The sequence below is a fragment of the Crotalus tigris genome, unplaced genomic scaffold (genome assembly GCF_016545835.1).
Source record: "Crotalus tigris isolate CLP2741 ecotype Arizona unplaced genomic scaffold, ASM1654583v1 scf7180000018301.7375997, whole genome shotgun sequence".
Taxonomy (NCBI): domain Eukaryota; kingdom Metazoa; phylum Chordata; class Lepidosauria; order Squamata; family Viperidae; genus Crotalus; species Crotalus tigris.
In genome coordinates this window covers 690,726-707,797 of record NW_024096931.1, presented here as the reverse complement: position 1 = coordinate 707,797, position 17,072 = coordinate 690,726, and the positions used below count along the sequence as shown (strand labels likewise).

Here is a 17,072-nt window from a genome sequence, read left to right as displayed (position 1 = left end):
ACTGGTGCAGCACCGTTTGCAGAATGGGACCTTTGGTGGGCTCAGCAGGGCAGAGACAGCCTGGACAATTCCTATTGGCTTTTGAAAGCCAATAGAATTAGACTCTATTCAAGAGAGTCTATTCTATTGGCTTTCAAAAGCCAATAGAATAAAAGGGAGTAGCACAGCTAAGGAAAAGGGGGAAAAAAATGGCGGACTGCGTTGTTTGGCGACCCCTGTGAAATGGTTGTTCGACCCCAAATGGGGTCCCGACCCACAGGTGGAGAACCACTGCTCTACAGAATGTGTGCTTTGGGCTGTTCTGCGTATAGTATTGATGTGGTCCCTGGTTGTGTGTGGCTCTTTAATTGTTGATTGGGGTGTTGATAGCTGGCAGGCAGTGCCCGCATCTGCCCACTGCGTTAACCACTGTCCAGCTCGGGACGGGGCCTTTACCAAACTCCATGCCAGCTGCCAGTCTGCCAAGAGGGTGGGCGTCATTTCACCCCCCCAGTTAAACCAAGCCTTTCCCTCCATTCCCTCGAGCTTTTTTTGTAGTTCTATGCCAGACGTGCTTCTTGAAATTGGAAGCAAGGTGATTTTTGCCTTCCATATGGGAGAAGAGTCCTGCATTCTGCAGAACGTAACAGCAACATGGCAGATTTCTGGCTCCATAGCAACAGTTGGTCTTTAGGACCGACCCACGTGGCAGCCGCCTTTGCAAGCCGCCCAGTGCCCTTCAGCCCAGAACATGGTGAGCAGCAGCGGTGCAACGGCCCAAGGGCTCTGCTGCGGGTGTGTGCACTCTGCTTCAAACCTGTATGCCTGACTGCAAGGACTGGAAAGGCAGCATTTTTGCCAGCACACTCACTTCGGAGGAGAACACGAGCAGGCAGCATTTTCAGAGGCAATTTTTCTCCCCCCAGCATCAAACAGAATTGTTCTGAAAACTGTAGCGACCACAGATGCAAAGGAAAAGCTGTGGTGACCAAAATGAAGCCCAGGGATTCCTGCATTCAGGTCCCCAGCAGGGACCCCGCAGCTGCTCGGACTTCTGAGGGACCAGCATGCGAATTCCAACAGCCTCTGAGCTGCTGCAGTCTGACCCACCAGGAATCTCCCCCCCCCCCCCGCAGAAGTTGTTGAGCATAGGGCCCCCTTCTATGTCAAACACCACCCCAGAGTTCAACCGTGCAGAGCGTTTCCTCAGTGTTCCTGGAGGTGACAGGGTGACCCCGCAGGCCTGCAATAATGTGGGAGAGCTGAGTCCAAGCATGATACTCTGCTCCTTTCCTCTCTCTGGCTCTCCACCCTCCCACCACGGGTGCCTCCCCCTCTGGGCGCTGCTTGGGGCTGGGTCATTTTCTGCACATTGTCCACCCTGGGACATCTTGCTTTGGGTGCCCGTGACCGTTTTCTGCCATGTGCCTCTACCTCACAGGTTGGCAAGGGTGAAGAACACTGGCATTCCCCTTGAGAGGGCACTTGGTGTGATTCTGGTCTCCCCTTTCCAGTTCAAATTCAGCCTAGGCTGTTGGACACCAGGCTGGCAGGGGACAACCTGCCGCCACAGCTTTTCCTCCTGCCCGCCAGCATTGGGCAGACTCTCTGAAAAGCAGCTGGCGCATTTCTCCTCGACCCATGTGACTCCTTGTGCTGTGGGGAGAAAAGTTTAGTGCCCCCAAAATGAGGAACGCGAGGGCAAGGAGAGGCGGAAAGGTGACAAAGGGAACATGCTTTTCACCCAAACTGGGTTTATTCTGTGACAAAGCTTTGTAACTTTTATAATGGCCCATTTCTTTGCGGTGACTGCCTCTTGCACCTCAGCCCTTTTATCACCTCCAATAAAGTCCCCCACGGGATGTCAGCCACCAGGTGCCTCTCCCATAAAGCAGCAGAAGGCGCAGGTGGGGCCAAGAAGGCCTCTTTGGTTACACAACGCCTTGCCCTGGCTGCCCCCCCCCATGCCCGCTCCTCATTTTAAGATGTGCACTACTAACAAGCATTTCCCATGATTGGCGGTAAGCTCCCCTTTCAGAATTCTTACGCCAACCTCCTGACCTGCCAGATTTATACCCCGAAAGAAATACATGGGCTTTAGCAGCAGATCAGGGCTCTCCAGCTGCTCCCCAAGTTTCTGATGTGTTGAGCGGAACCGGAGGGGGGCTGTGCCATCCAAGAGGGAGGGGGAAGGATGCCCTGCAGGTGCCCAGAGGAGCAGAGAGGCAAGTTGCCGTCCTGGCCTCACTGGCTCTCGGTGTCCGCCCCAGGAGCTTCTTCCTCATCGCTATCAGGCACCAGCAGATCCGCAGGGAAGCACACGGAGCGAGTCGTACTTGGGGGGTGGGGTGCCGGGCTCAGAGCCAGCCCCCGGAGCGTCTGGGGGCCTGTCACCCAGGCTCCCAGCCGCTGCCGCCTTCTTCTCCTCCTCCCCACAGAAGCCCAGGTTGGTGTAGGCCTCCACTTTCTCGCAGATGGATGGGAGGGCGTCAGGGGGCCGCGGGGCCGGCTTCCACTTCAGCCCCTTGCCCCAGGCGATCAGCTTCAGGACGCTGATCCAGACAAAGTCAATGAGGATCTCCCCGAACTCAATGAGGCACAAGACGGAGCCCCCCATCCAGAAGCCAAACTGTCCACCGAGGCTGGAGAGGAGCCAGACGATCTGCCGTGGGAAGAGAGGCCGAGGTGAGGCCGGCCAGCTCAGGCATCCCCAGAGCAGAGACGCAGGGATCAGCTTTGCAGCTTGGCCAAACTCTCCTGGCCAGAGAAGGGCCGGGGCTGGGCTGCTCTTACGGTCCCCCACGAGGCCAGCATGGAGGTGAGGAACACTCACCAATCCAGCTCCTGAAGCCAAAGCCAGACTTCTAAAATTCTGAATTTCAGATCCTGAAAATGGCTTTGAGCCACTTCCTGGAGTTTCCTCACTGCTTGCCAAGCAACCCAGTCACCCCACTGTCTCAGGTCGGCCTCTCCCAGTTTTCCCAGATGCCGACATTGTTCCTGCCACATGCAAAGCAGGGCTTCCTGTAAGCACGAGGGCACACCCTCCTCCCACGTGACCTCCCACTTCTGAGGAGGCACCTGCCATTGCGTTGCCCATCCCTGCTTATCAATGAACTCGGCCTCCTCTGTGGGGGACAAGCCTTCAGAAGACCTCTGGGGAAGGAGGGAGCTGGACTCAGACCTCTTGCCATCTCAAAGGGGCCACTTACAGTTGTTGCTGCAGACTCTGAGATGGTGCGGTAGTTGTACTCCTGGAAGTAGATGCTGAGCTTGATGATTCCGTTTCTGGGACAGAAAAAGAAGGAATATTCAGGACTCCTCAAAGTGTGAGGCAAGACCTCCTTTCTGTTTCTCCACACCCTTTCCAGCGGCTCGTGGTTTTGGGGTTTTCACAGAAGAACAGACTCATAAGAGTTTGAAGGACCTCAGTGCAAGATCTGCTCCAGCATCCCTCCTCAGAGGACCACCCAATCTCTCACTGGCCCTTCAGCAATGAACTGGCTGCTTCGTGTGTGAGCCTGCTCCACGGCTGAGAGTTCATCAGGATCCTCCTGACATCCTAGCCCAGGGGTAGGCAACCTTGGCTCTTTTATGACTTTTATGCCAGAATTCCTGAGCCAGCATGGCTCAGCTTGGAAACCTCTCCCTTTCCCCTCAGCATGGCTGGTTCAGGAATTCTGGGAGTTGAAGTCCACCAGTCATAAAAGAGCCAAGGTTGCCTACCCCTGCCCAAATGCCTGAATTTTGATCATGTGACTGTGAGGAAAAATATTTAAATATTTAAGCCAGGGGTCTTCAAACTTGGCCCTTTTATGACTGGTGGACTTCAACTCCCAGAATTCCTGAGCCAGCATGGAGGAACTATGGTCCTCTCATGGCTGGTGGACTTCAACTCCCAGAATTCCTGAGCCAGCAGGGCTCAGCTTGGAAACCTCTCCCTTTCCCCTCAGCATGGCTGGTTCAGGAATTCTGGGAGTTGAAGTCCATGAATCATAAAAGAGCCAAGCTTGCCTACCCCTGTCCTAGCCTGAGCCTCCTTCCATATGGTTCTGGTTCTGTCACCCAGGGCAATGCAGAGTAGGCCCATTCCCTCCTCTATATGTGATCCTGCTTTGGATTCATATCTTGCCCTCAGGATGACCATGCCCATATCAAGCCCACAGAGCCTGACCAAGACCCACGGAGTGAACCAATTACGTCCCGTGATCTGGACTCTTAAGATCCTGGTAATGCAAACAGTATTTGCCCTCCCAGCACTTCCATCACGCTGCTGCTGCTGCTGGTGGTGGTGGTGATTGAGAATGGCAGCCTGGTGCTTTCACGTGGACTACCAGCTCCCTCTCCCACGCCTTTCCTTTTTCCTAAATAGATGCATGTTTACTGCTGTCCCATCCAGTCAGTCTTGACCACACTGATACTTTCTCTAGGAGGATCCATCCCTGACCTGCTCCTTCAGGTCTTTCAGTTTCTCCCTCAAAGTTTACCTAGTTCTCCCAGCTTGTCTTCTGCAAATTTTTAAAATGTCTCCTCACTCAAGGATCAAAATGTTGAATGGCCAAGAACCCCGTAGCCAGCCCTTGAGACTTCCCTCCAGATTGGGGGACTCTTGGAGTGTAGCAATTCAGCCAAGATCCAACATCATCGTCATCTAGTCTCTATTTCATCACTTTTCAAAGGAGACCATCATCTGATACTCTGCTGAAGGCTTTGCTGAGATCCAGTGTCTGTGTGTGTGTCGGGCCCCTTCTCTCTCACTCCAGGCGGCTGAACGAAATCCAGCCGGCAGGTTGAAAGGTCTGGCTGGGCTGCTCAAGCCTCAGAAGCCAAAGGGGCTCCGGTGGGCTTTCCTCTGCCCCTGCCAGCCCCCCCATCACAGCAGAGCTCAGGGAGGACACAACTAGAGCCACAGTTGGGCCAATGGGCAGAAACAAACAGGATGGAACTTCACGGGGTTTTGTATCAGAAGGTGAACGCTGGGACAAAATGGGTTTGAGGAAAGTTCACGAGAAGAGGGAAGCTTGGACAAATACACACATAGCTTATTTTTGACAAGAAGGGAAAGGTGTTTGGTTACTGCAGTGATTGGGGATTGTGGGATTTGGCCCTCTGCGCAGAGACACAAAGGTGAGAGCAGCTGTATGGGCAAGGAAGCAGAATTGGCTAGGCTTACTCCTCGTTGACCCACAAGGGAGCTGGGCTCCCACAGAGAGAGGACAGAAGCCCCGATATGCCTCCCAAGGGACGCCTCCCTTCGCTTTCTCCACTCAGGGCTGGCTGAGCGATGGTGGTGACTCAAAGCCGCTCGGTCCACTTCAAGAGAAAGCAAAGGATGAACCAGGTCCAACTCTCCCCACCCGTGGCCCTAGTGTGGGACAGCTGCTCCTCCCAGCCTCTCACATCACCCAGGAGCTGCAAGCGGATGCTTCCTACCGCATCGGCGTCAACGAGGGACACACACTGACGCACCTGTCCAGAGTCACTTTGGTCGACGTGTCTCTTTCGTAAGATAAAATGTGGAAAATCCAGTCCTAGCAAGAGGAAAGCAAGGGACACAAGCAGGTCACGGCAGGTGACAGATGCTCTCATCGGGACCAAGAAGTAAGAATTTTCTGCTTGAATACCTTTTTTTCACTTCCACTGGCTTTTAGAATTTAAACTATTGAACATGGGTCCCCTGACTGACAGAGTCAGAAGGGCCCCTGAAGGTGCTGCTGAGCCCCCCCCTCAGAGAAGAGTCAAGATGGCTGCCCAGCCTCCCTTGCCGGGACCTTGGAGAGGCAGGTGAGGAGCCGGCTGCAGCAGCACTCACCTCTGAAGCTTCGGAGGGCCAGTCCGCCATGGAAATGGTCATCTTGTACTGGGTGTTGCTGCAGGAAGAGATAAAAGATCAGGCCTTTCTCTCAGCCCCCCCCCCCAGCCCCCAGGCCCCGCTTGACCGCTCTTACTTGCAGGTCTCCTTGCAAGATTGGATGCACGTCTGCCGATGCTCCTGGCTGGTGCGCAGGATGGAGTAGCAGTAGGCTGTAGGGAGGGAAAAGCCCGTCTTGGCACAAGGCTCTCGGCTGAGCTTAATCTGAGCTTAAATGTTACCTTTAATTCTGAAGGAGGAATGCCTCGAACCAAAGTTTTGCCTAAGGATTAAGAGGTGGGTCTCTTTCTATTGGGAGCAGGACACCTGAAGGGGGCTCGGCTGGCATTAGCTGTGCTTTCAGGTCCGCTCCACCCCCAGCCACAGCCAGCCAGGCGAGAAACCTCCGGCAACTCCACAACTCCATTCTCTTGTCGGACCCATATGGCTGGGAAGCAGCTCTGTGGGGGGGGGGCAAACCCTCTATTTCCTCACCCCAGTTGGGATAATCCTCGTTGTTACAGTAATGGGTCCCTTCGGGCAGCGGGTAGGAGTAGTGGGCACACTGGCAGATCTTCACCATCTTGTCTTGGAAGCAGGAGCGCAGGCAGGCCTGGAAGAGGACAGGGTCCTGCTGGCCGTGTGCTCCTCAAGAGCAGGGCCCAGCTCCAGCCACTGGGCGCTACCACCACCACCTTGCCAGCCAAATTCCCCCAAGAGGCCCCCAAAGAGGGGCCACAAGAGTTCTTGGGAATGTCACCATCTCAGCCCTCCCCCGGACTGGCACTGAGAGAGGGTCCATGTCTGGGGGGGGGGGCGGGGGGGGCAGCAGCATTGCTCACCTGGATGGAGTATGTGGTTTTGTACTGGTTTCGGAAGGGGCCCATCTTGCTGCCAGGGTGGGTGCAGTTGGCACAGACCCCCATCTCCTTGGCCTTCGAAGAGGAAACATCAGTGGCCCTCCCCAGATCTGGAGAACAGCCCCTTCCAACAGGGCTGTCTCCCCCAGGGCTCTTCACGGGGGGGGGCAGGGCAGAGGAGGGGAGCCCAGAGACGAAAGACCCTCTCGTCCGCAAACGCTCTCCCCCAGCTGCAAAGGGTGGCTCCTTCCAGAGATCTGAGCTGGTCTCTTGCGGGAATCAGGCCAAGGGCCATAGCAAGTGGCCAGCCGGTATTTCCTCCCCCCCCCCGTTTGGCTCTGGCTAGAGAGAGGCCCCACCCCTCCAGGAGGGAGGCTGCCAGTGCAAAGTGTTCCTGCATGGCAGATTTTTCTAGGGAAAAGCACAAAGGATTATAAAGCAGGAGTGCTGGTGTAACAAAAGGCTTATCTGGACCCACCCAGCAACCAGGAAAAAAGGGGCCACCCAGCACACCCAGAGACGGGGAAGCGCCCTTGTTCCCTCTCAAGGACACGGCGGCCCTGAGGAGTTTGGAAACTTCCTCAGCAGTTTCCGGAGGAGACTGGGGCAGATTCAGAAACCGACGGCCCTTTTGCTCTTTTGGGGGGGGGTCCTCCTCCTCCTCCTCCTGCTGAACCAGGGCATCTCCATTCTTTCTGAGCAGCCCCACAGCCCAGCCTGGGAGGGCCTCCCTGGGCCCAAAAGACTCGAGGGCTCGGCTTTCGAGAGGCTGCAGCTACTCTGCACCTGGGGGGGGAGGGCGGGGGGAGGCCCCAAGGTGGCTGAAGCGCTCGCTCAGAGTGCTCATACGGCCCGTCTGCCCACAAAGCGGAACAGAGCAGGGAGAGAAGGCTTTGCCCTCTCCTTCCTAAGAGGAGCCCAAAGCTCCCCCCCCCAGAATCACAAGAGGCACCCTGGATTCCCCACACTTTGCTCGGTCGGGCAGAAGCCCCGTCCACCGCCTGTTCCTTGAGCTCAGCTCCTGAGCATCGGTCCCAGAAGGGTGGCTCACTTCCTGCGATGGAGCCCAGCTCACCCCCCTGGGGCTCACAAGAACCGTTTCCCAGGCCGGGGAGCGCAGGGGGCAAGCCCTCTCTTCCTGGTCCCCCTCCCTCAGCATCCGTCAGGAGCCAAGGCAGCCAAAGGCCACATTGCTCTGTCCAAGCAGGGGGCGGGGGACAAAACTCCTTCTCAGAGCTGGGGATGCCGCTGGGTCACGTCCAGCAGACGCACCCCAGGAGTCCCACCCATCACTGTGGGTTTTCCAAGGGGGCTTCAGATATAGTTGATGCAGAAGCCTTCAGAGACCACTCCCAGCACTCGGCTTCCTGCTCTAATCACAGGCCAACTCAAGGTTCAGAGGGGAGCGAGTCTCCGGCCTCTTCAGGACCCCCAGCTCAAGACCTATTGGAGCGCCGTTCACTGAATGCAAGCCGGGCCAGGAGGTGAGCCCCCCCCCCGGCTGCCCCTTTTCTCTTGATGGGAAAAGGCACTAAGGGCCCAGGATTGCAGTGCAAGGCCGCAGAAGCTCTGGCCATAAAGACCAGCCAAAGGGGCTGTGGGCAAGGGACCCTCCCTTCGCACCCGCAAAAGATCAACATCCCAAAGTACTCATCCTCTGGCCATACTGCAGAGTCTCACAGTGACATGAAAGGGGGCCCTCCTTCCAAAAAACCAGGGACCCAACCAGAAAACCCCATCACCTGCGAAGCAGCGTAGTCCTCGTAGAGGTTCCTCACCGGAACGTCGGACCCGTTGAGGGTGCAGTCACTGTAGGGGGAGCCCCTCCGCTCCAGTTCATCCTAGTAAGAAAAACCCGAAGAGGTGGCGACAGTTGCTTCTAGCATCCTGCCGAGATGGCGTTCCCCCAAAACCGAGCTTCCCTGTCCCCGTTCACCTCTCCGGGGAATGCAGACCGTGCAGGGGTCAAAGTCCTCCGAAAGGCCTTCTCGGGAACCCTGCACACTCACCCTGAGAAGGGGAGAGCAACCCTCCTGATGCAGAAGACCCCCAGGTTCCCTTCCCACCCTGGCTGGGTCCCAGCTCTCTTCAGGCAGGCAGTCCAGAGCGGCCCACCTACCACCAGGACGCCAATAGAGGTCTCAGTCCCTGACATGGCGTAGATGCCCTGATCCTTCAAGAAAGGGAAGCTCCTCTGCTCATGCAGCATCAGCCGGACTCCGGCCGTGGCGGTGAGGAAGGGGATGTAGTCCTTCTGGCTGATATCCAGGATCAGCTTCAGCCCTGTAGAAGCAAAGCCCCACAGTCATCAGCCGGGGGGGTGGAGGTCCTGGGAGAGAAAGGGGGTGCAGAAACAGGGGTGCAGCCTGTCTTCACTCTGTTTGTCAGGGGTCTTGTCTTGGTAGCAGGAGGGCTGGGGGGAAATCCAATGAGCACCTCTGCCCAAAGTGCTGGGGATCGGGCCACACACCTTGGAGAAGGGCAGAGCACAAGCTTGGGAGGCCTGGCACCCACACTTGGCTGATGGGCCTGGCCGCTGCCTCTGAGCCCGCAACAGAGTGCTTCTTTTGCTGCTCCGGTTTGCTTTGGGCTAGATGTGCCCAGCCTTTGGAAGGGGCCTTGGCATCGACACCCACATCAATTCAGCCTGGATGAGCAATGCCAATTTAAGGATAGTTTTCCCTCTGTCACCAGAGCTACAACTGGCCCTGATCATCACAGCTGCAGTGCAGGACTTCGAGGCACTTTCTCCCTTTCTCGGGACCAAATCTACCTCAGCTCTACAGAATCCTCCCCCCACCTCCAGCTGGAGCCCAGCCAGGCCTTGAGACCTTCCCCCAAGGGCTGTCGGACCCTGGGACTCTCCACTCCCCCAGGTACCCACCAAACTCTGCCCCCGGATTGGAGGAGACGAGGGGCTCCTTCTCCACCCCCCAGTTGAAGACGTAGCAGTTGCCATGGTCCGGGTGGTAGAGGTGGGTGAAGTTTCTGCAGGAAGCCAAGCAGTAAAGAGATTATTCTCACAGGGAGACTTGTGGGGGTCCCGGCACACCTGGCTGGACCGGCCCTTCATCTCTCTGGTGCTGCCCTTGGGGGTCTTCCAGGGAAACCCTCCATCAAACCCTGAGCTGCACTGAAAAATTAGAAAATTCAGATCAAGCCTAGTGTTTCCTTCCAATTTGACTACCCAGGGAAGGTAATTCACACACTGGCCACTTTCTACGAGTGTCAAGGTGCCTTCTGACGTCACCCAAAACTGGACAGCCAGCAAATTACTTGCCGCAGGTTTCTATGGAAACAAGCTGTCCTCCTTCCATGCTTGCCAGCCACCCAGGAGTCCCAGACATCCAGCCTTTGGAGGAGGCCCTGAGCCAGGAAGAGCCAGGAGTCAGCAGTGCTCGGATTAACTGAGCCTGGCGTGTGGACCATGTGAAGCCAGGCCTCTGGTCTCACTGATCAGAGCCCTGGTTTTGACCTCCAGAAGGAAAGGCGCCTCCCCTCTTACACATTCAGTTTCTCTGCAACTGTCCAGCCTACCTCACAGAGTTATTGCTATGGTGAAAAGGGGAGGGAGGATATAACTCCAATAAATTCATTGACACTGTTGTGTCCTGGGCCTGATAAAGGAAACTCAGCAGGCCCAGAATTGTTGCAAATGGGCCCGGGCATTCTAAAAGCTGCCGGGGACCAGACAGAGCGGTGCCAGCCTTGCACGCATGCGCAAGGCGCAAAGAAAGAAGACATCTTATTGGTTCACTCTGTCCGGGTTTCAAGCCCTATAAAAGGCCTGCGTGCCTTTTGCCTTTTGCTGGAACTTGGAGTAAGAGAATAAAGCATTGATTAGTTATAACCATGTGTCTTCATCATTTGCACGCGAACGGAAAACACAACATTGGCGACGAAGATGGGATCCTTTGCAAGCTGAAGAAAAAAAGTTTTAAGGACTCACCCAGGAAGTCCTGAAGAGGGGAAGACAGCACCTGAATCAACGTCCCAGCCTGCCAGTATAGCATCGCTGGAGGGTGAGCTCGGCTAAAAGACCCTTTCCCCCAATAAAAGCTTGCAGAGGAACGAGTGGTGAAGTTGAAAACTAGAGGATGGCGAAGATTGACCGCTTATCTGATTTTGATGTCTCACCCTGAGAAATGGACTTCATACGTAGCACGAGTTGAGAATTACTTCAGAGTAAATCAGATAAGAGAATACGGCCTGAAGGCAGCAACTCTTTTGTGTGCCTTGGACAAGAAGCTTTTGACATCGCAGAGAATCTGGTGGCCCTGCCCCTCTGGAGTCAGTAACATATGCTGACTCAAAGAAAATGCTGAAGGAACACTTCCAGCCGAAGTTATCCGTCATTGCTTGGAGGCACACGTTCGAGCAGAGAGACCAGAGGCTGGGTGAGTCTGCTGCGGATTTCATTGCGGCCTTAAGGCAAGCAACCAGACCTTGTGAGTTCAAGGATCTGGAAGAGAGGCTGCAAGATCCTTCGTATGCAGTTTGAGGAGCAGAGACTTACAGCAGAAGATTTTTGCAAAAGAAGATGTCTCTTTCCAAGATGCCCTACAAGAGGTGACAGCTGAGGAAGCAGTAGGCGGGGCTGTGAAGGCTTTATGACCCACTAGGAACCCTCCAGAAACAGTTGCAGTCCATCAAGAGGACGCTCAAGAAGAATCGGAAGCAGATCTTGAAGAAGAGGTGGATAAGCTTCACCAGCCAGCTGGAAAGAGGCAGAAGGAATGTCCGGACAAGGCCCCAGCATCGCTTCAATGCTCTGGGTGCGGAGGACACCACAAGTGAGCTAACTGCAGGTTTCGCTCTGCCATTTGCAGAGCATGTGGCAAGCAAGGCCATATCACATCCATCTGTTTGAGTCACCAGAAGGTCCAACCTTGTGAAGAATTGCGTCTGAAAGGTACCAGGGTCCCCAGCCAGCATAGGACGGGGTTCTGTGCATTGCGCAGGAGTGTTTTGAGAACAGGGACAAACAAGCCCCTTAAGAAGAAACTTTCCATTAACATAAGGCTGCAAGGGGTTCCCTTATCAATGGAGTTGGACACTGGGTCCGCTCTTTCCATTATTTCCATTAACACATTCAAAAGGACATGCAGCAGCAGTGGCCTTCGAGTTAGGCCATCGAATCTAATACTTACAGATTTTCAGAATTCTATGGTGTGTATTAAGGGAGAGGCCACCCTTAGAGTACAGCATAAGGATTTTGATGGTCCCCTAGATGTGGTGGTTGTTGAGGGTGAACGTACGAGTCTCATTAGACTCGATTGGTTCAAGGCTCTGGGAATCCAGGTAACTGGGCTGCACCATTTGCAAACGTTGAACCTTGCAGAGGTTTGCAAGGAGTTTGCAGATGTGTTTAGTTCAGAGCTAGGATCCTACAAGGGGTCTCCCATTTCGCTATGGTTAGACCCAACCATCATGCCCATCAGGGTTAAGCCTAGGAGGGTACCTTTTGCCCTCAAAGGTAAGATAGATGCTGAACCGGACAAATTGCTCCAGCAGGACATTTTAGAACCTGTGGATTTCAGTCCATGGGAAACTCCCATAGTAACGCCTCTAAAGGCTAATGGGGAAATATGTATATGTGCAGACTACGAGTGTACACTGAATAAGGCATTGCAACAGCATACTTATCCAGTCCCTATTGTAAGCCATATCCTGGCCTCCCTCAAGGGGGGGGGGCACATTTTTGCGAAACTTGACCTGGCATAGGCCTATTAACAGCTACCTGTTGATGAGGCAGCTACAGAGGCCCAGACTATTGTAACTCACAGGGGGGCCTTCAAGGTCAAGAGACTGCAATTTGGGGTAAATATAGGTCCTGGCATATTCCAAAGTGTCATGGAGAGCACACTTCGAGGTATTCCTGGGGTCTATCCCTATTTTGATGATGTTCTCATTGCTGGGGAGTCATCTCAAAACTTAGCAGAGAGATTAAGGGCTGTTTTGCTTCGTTTTCGAAAAGCAGGCCTTAAACTAAAGAAGGATAAATGTAAGATAGGAGTCACTTCTACTGACTTCTTAGGATTCAGGATAGATGCTCAAGGCATTCATCCTGCTGAAACTAAATTGCAAGCCATCCAGCAGGCCCCAAGCCCTAAATCTAAGAGTGAGCTGCAAGCCTTCTTGGAGCTATTAAATTTTTACCATGCATTTCTCCCACATAAGGCTGCTGTGGCAGAGCCATTACAAAGGCTCTTAGACAAGCAGGCTCCTTGGCAGTGGACTAAAGTCCATGACAAGAGTTTCAATGTGGTTAAGGCCTTGCTCACGTCTAATGCTGTTTTAGGACATTTCAATGAGCAACTGCCTGTTTGCATCGCCTGCGATGCATCTCCTTATGGGGTGGGAGCTGTACTTAGTCATCTGAAGGCTGATAGGACACAGGTCCCTGTGGCCTATTATTCAAGGACTCTGTCTTCTGCAGAGTGGAATTACGCTCAAATTGACAGAGAAGCCTTGGCCATAGTGGCTGGCATTAAGAAATTTCATGATTTCTTATATGGCCACCATTTCACGTTCTATACTGACCACAAGCCTCTGCTGGCTTTGTTTACCACTAACAAACATACCCCACATATCATTTCTCCTCGTATGCTGCTCTCACGGAGCCTGGGGAGAGGTCTGGCAATTCTGCTGGCACACCTCACCAGGGGCACCTACAAAACTTGTGCATAAAAGTCCTGGTCTAGCGAGCCCAACAGACGGGCTGGTAGGCCAGGCATCATTAAGAACAAGTCCTGGTCTGCCTAGCCGGGCAGGTGAGCTGACAAGCCAGGCACCCTCCCTAACCTTGCGTAGGTCACAACGGGCTAAGGCCCCTCCTAAGCATCTAGGCAAATATGTGAGGTTCTTGTCAGTACAAGGGACTTTGCAGGTCTCGGTTGAGGAGATGGGATCTTTGTGGGGTAGAAGATAGACACGCGAAGTCCACATTAGAGAGTGGTTGGTTGGCTAACTCTGTTAGCAGAAGAAGGGTGTCTGCATGTGAGCAGACTATTATTATTTTTTATTTGTTTTATTAAGATTGTAAAGAAATTGGAATTGTGTGTATTCTATCCAGGGGGAGGGGTGTTGTGTCCTGGGCCTGATGAGGAAACTCAGCAGGCCCAGAATTGTTGCAAATGGGCCCGGGCATTCTAAAAGCTGCCCGGAACCAGACAGAGCAGTGCCAGCCTTGTGCGCATGCGCAAGGCGCGAAGAAAGAAGACATCTTATTGGTTCACTCTGTCCGGGTTTCAAGCCCTATAAAAGGCCTGCGTGCCTTTTGCTTTTTGCTGGAAGTTGGAGTAAGAGAACAAAGCATTGATTAGTTATAACCATGTGTCTTCATCATTCGCACGCAAACAGAAAACACAACAGACACAATGAATGTTCGGTCCTATTGCTCAATGCTTGTTTCCAGAAAATAAAATGGGCCCAGCCGGTTCTAAGCAAAACAGCCCTTTTGGCCAGAGACTTTCCAAGCAGCTGACAAGGCTCCTGGCATCTCTGGAAGGCAAAGTGGGAGACACTGCCCTAAGCCCTGGACGACTTATGGGGATGAGTAACACAGGGTGGCAGCCACTGGGGATCAGCAAACTATGGACTGAGTGCAAACCAAATAAGGGGTTTGCTGGCAGATGGCTGCGTGTCGAGACAAATCAGAATACTGCTGGAAGGGATCTTGGAGATCTTCTAGTCCAGCCCCCTGCTCAAGCAGGAGACCCTATATCATTTCAGATAAGTGGCTGTCCAGTCTCTTCTTAAAAATCTCAAGTGATGAAGCACCCACGTCTGGAGGCAAGCTGTTCCACTAGTTAATTGTCCTCATTGTTAGGAAGTTTCTCCTTAATTCCAGGTTGCTTCTCTCCTTGATTAGTTTCCATCTATTGTTTCTTATCTTTCCTTCTAGTGCTTTGGAAAATAAGTTAACCCCCTCAAATATTGGAATACTGCTATCATGTCTCCCCTAGTCCTTCTTTTCTCTAAACTAGCCATACCCAAATCCTGCAACTATTCTTCATATATTTTAATTTCCAGGCCCTTAAACATCTTAATTTCTCTTCTTTGCACTTTTTCCAAAGTCTCAACATCTTTTTTTGTAATGTGATGACCAAAACTGGATGTGGTATTCCAGATGTGGCCTTACTAAGGCTTTATAAATCGGTACTAATACTTCATGTGATTTTGATTTTATGCCTCTGTTTATAGAACCAAGGATTGTATTAGCTTTTTTGGCTGCTGCCACACACATTAAAATAAAATAGAGCTGGAAGGGATCTTTGAAGTCTTCTAGTTCAGCCCTCTGCTCAAGCAGACCATATATCGACAACTGGCTGTCCAGTGTCTTCTTAAAAAACTCAAGGGATGAAGCACCCACAACGTCTGAAGGTTAGCCATTCCACTGGTTAATTGTCCTCGCTCTTATGAAGTTTCTCTTTAATTCCAGATTGCTTCTCTCCTTAATTAGTTTCCATCCATTGTTTCTTGTCCTGCCCTCTGGTGCTTTGGAGAATAAACTGACCCCCTCTTCTTTGTGGCAGCCCCTCAAATACTGGAATACTGTTATCATGTCCCCCCTAATTCTTCTTTTCTGTAGACTGGCCATTCCCAAATCATGTCAAGTGATCATTCACTAGGACTCTAAGACCCGTCTCACAGTTACTGTTTTAGAGCCAAGTTTCACCTAATCTGCACTTGTACCTTTGGTTTTTCCTGCCTAAATATAAAACTTTCCTTTTCTCCACATTAAATTTCATATCGTTGGATTGGGCCCATTGTTCAAGTCTGCAAAGATCGTTTTGGATCTTGAGCTTGTCTTCTGAGATGTTGGCTATTCCTGCCAGTTTGGTGTCATCTGCATTTGGTGTCATCTGCAAATCATCTAAGTCATTAATGAAGATATTGGAGAGTTTACTCGGCCTAAGACGGAATCTTGTGGCACCCCACTGCTTACTTCTCTCCATGTGGATGTAGTGCCACTGAGGACTACTTGTTGAGTATGGTTTGTCACTCAGCTACAGATCCATCTGGTGGTGATGTTGTCTATTCCAGCTTTTTCTAACTTATCAAGAAGTAGGTGGTGGTCTACTTTGCTGAATGCCTTGCTGAAGTCTAAGTATACTATGTCCACAGCATTTCACTGCTTTATTAATTTAGTCATTTTGTCAAAGAATGAAATAAGATTAGTTTGGCATGATCTGTTTTTAACATACCCCTGCTGGTTATTAGTTATAACTTTATTTGTTTCTAGATGTTCACAGATCTGTCCTTTGATTTTTTTTCCAGTATCTTCCCAGATATTGAAGTTAGTCTGGTTAGTCTGTAGTTTCCCGGATCTGGTTTTGGGGTTTTTGTTTTTGTTTTTGTTTTTTTGAAGATGGGAAACACATCCGCTCTTTTTCAATCCTCTGGTAGGGTAGAGCTGGCTTTCAACGGAAAAAGCAAACGATTTGGTGAGGAGGGTTAGCTGTGTCTCTTCAAACAGGAGTGTAAAATGTTGGCTGATTGATCGCTCCAGGCAAGGCAATGACCCAAAGGACAGGCAGCTGCTCTTCGAGCGGAGTCGGCAGACACAAGTGCCACAGAGTCGCAGCCAAGACCCAGAGAGATTCTGCAAGGATCCAGGAGACAGCCAGGGAAGGGCCACAGGCAGTGGGACCCCCAGCTGCCTTCGCACCAGAAAAGCAAGTCACGTTCAGCCTCACTAGGGCTCCGTCAGGCCAACCTCTGCCATACCTTCACAGGGAACCCTGCCGAGGGATGGATGTCTGCTCACCCCAAAGATTTCTGGGTACCCAAAGAACAAGCCTCTTGGCCAGGAGCAGCTCCGGAAACCGAGAGACCATCCTGCCTTTCCTTGGGGTGGAGAGCACCCAAAGCCTTGTCTGGCCTGGGGAAGCCCCCTTGCTGCCCTTGCACAGGAGGGCAGTCTTCCCTGCCTCGTTGGTTGTGGCTTTAGCCAGGCTGGCTTAAGCTTCTCCGGATCTGGGACTGAAGCTTTTGCAAAATCTTATTTCAGTACACAGGATCTCATTTCTCAAAGGATAATCCACCCTCCCTGACCGAACTGGACTGGTCTAGAAAGGGAATTAAGGCAGCAGGAAGTGGAGGAAGAGCAGACAAGACGCTCTTAGCCCAAAGGCCGAGAAGGCGACACCCACATCCCCCACCCTGGACTGGGAGCACAGCTTGTGTCACCAAAGGGAGTGTCTCTGCAGACCACACACACACACATTGTGGCTTGTGGTTGTCACCACACTTGGTAGAGCAAAGCGCACTCATTTCCTGTTGAATCTCTCACTCAACCCTCCGTCATCTCCTTATGATTCCTCTCCTACCGATGAGATCTCTGCGGGATCAGATCAGAATCTGCAAATGGGGAGCAA

At 52.6% G+C, this 17,072-nt stretch overlaps 1 protein-coding gene across 3 annotated transcripts in view; it reads right to left on the bottom strand.

The window, feature by feature from the left end:
- Positions 1–1,713: 1,713 nt before the first annotated feature.
- The window catches only part of SCNN1B (sodium channel epithelial 1 subunit beta), a 39,427-nt gene continuing 24,068 nt past the window's right edge, over positions 1,714–17,072 (bottom strand). For all 3 annotated transcript variants that reach the window (XM_039349658.1, XM_039349657.1, XM_039349659.1), the window contains exons 5-14: positions 9,575–9,678; positions 8,810–8,973; positions 8,433–8,531; positions 6,673–6,765; positions 6,326–6,443; positions 5,928–6,003; positions 5,792–5,849; positions 5,449–5,510; positions 3,192–3,267; positions 1,714–2,641 (exon numbers count right to left, since the gene is read on the bottom strand). In XM_039349658.1, the coding sequence (XP_039205592.1) occupies positions 2,270–2,641; positions 3,192–3,267; positions 5,449–5,510; positions 5,792–5,849; positions 5,928–6,003; positions 6,326–6,443; positions 6,673–6,765; positions 8,433–8,531; positions 8,810–8,973; positions 9,575–9,678 (1,222 nt within the window). In that variant the 3' untranslated portion in view covers positions 1,714–2,269. The remainder of the gene's footprint in view (positions 2,642–3,191; positions 3,268–5,448; positions 5,511–5,791; positions 5,850–5,927; positions 6,004–6,325; positions 6,444–6,672; positions 6,766–8,432; positions 8,532–8,809; positions 8,974–9,574; positions 9,679–17,072) is intronic.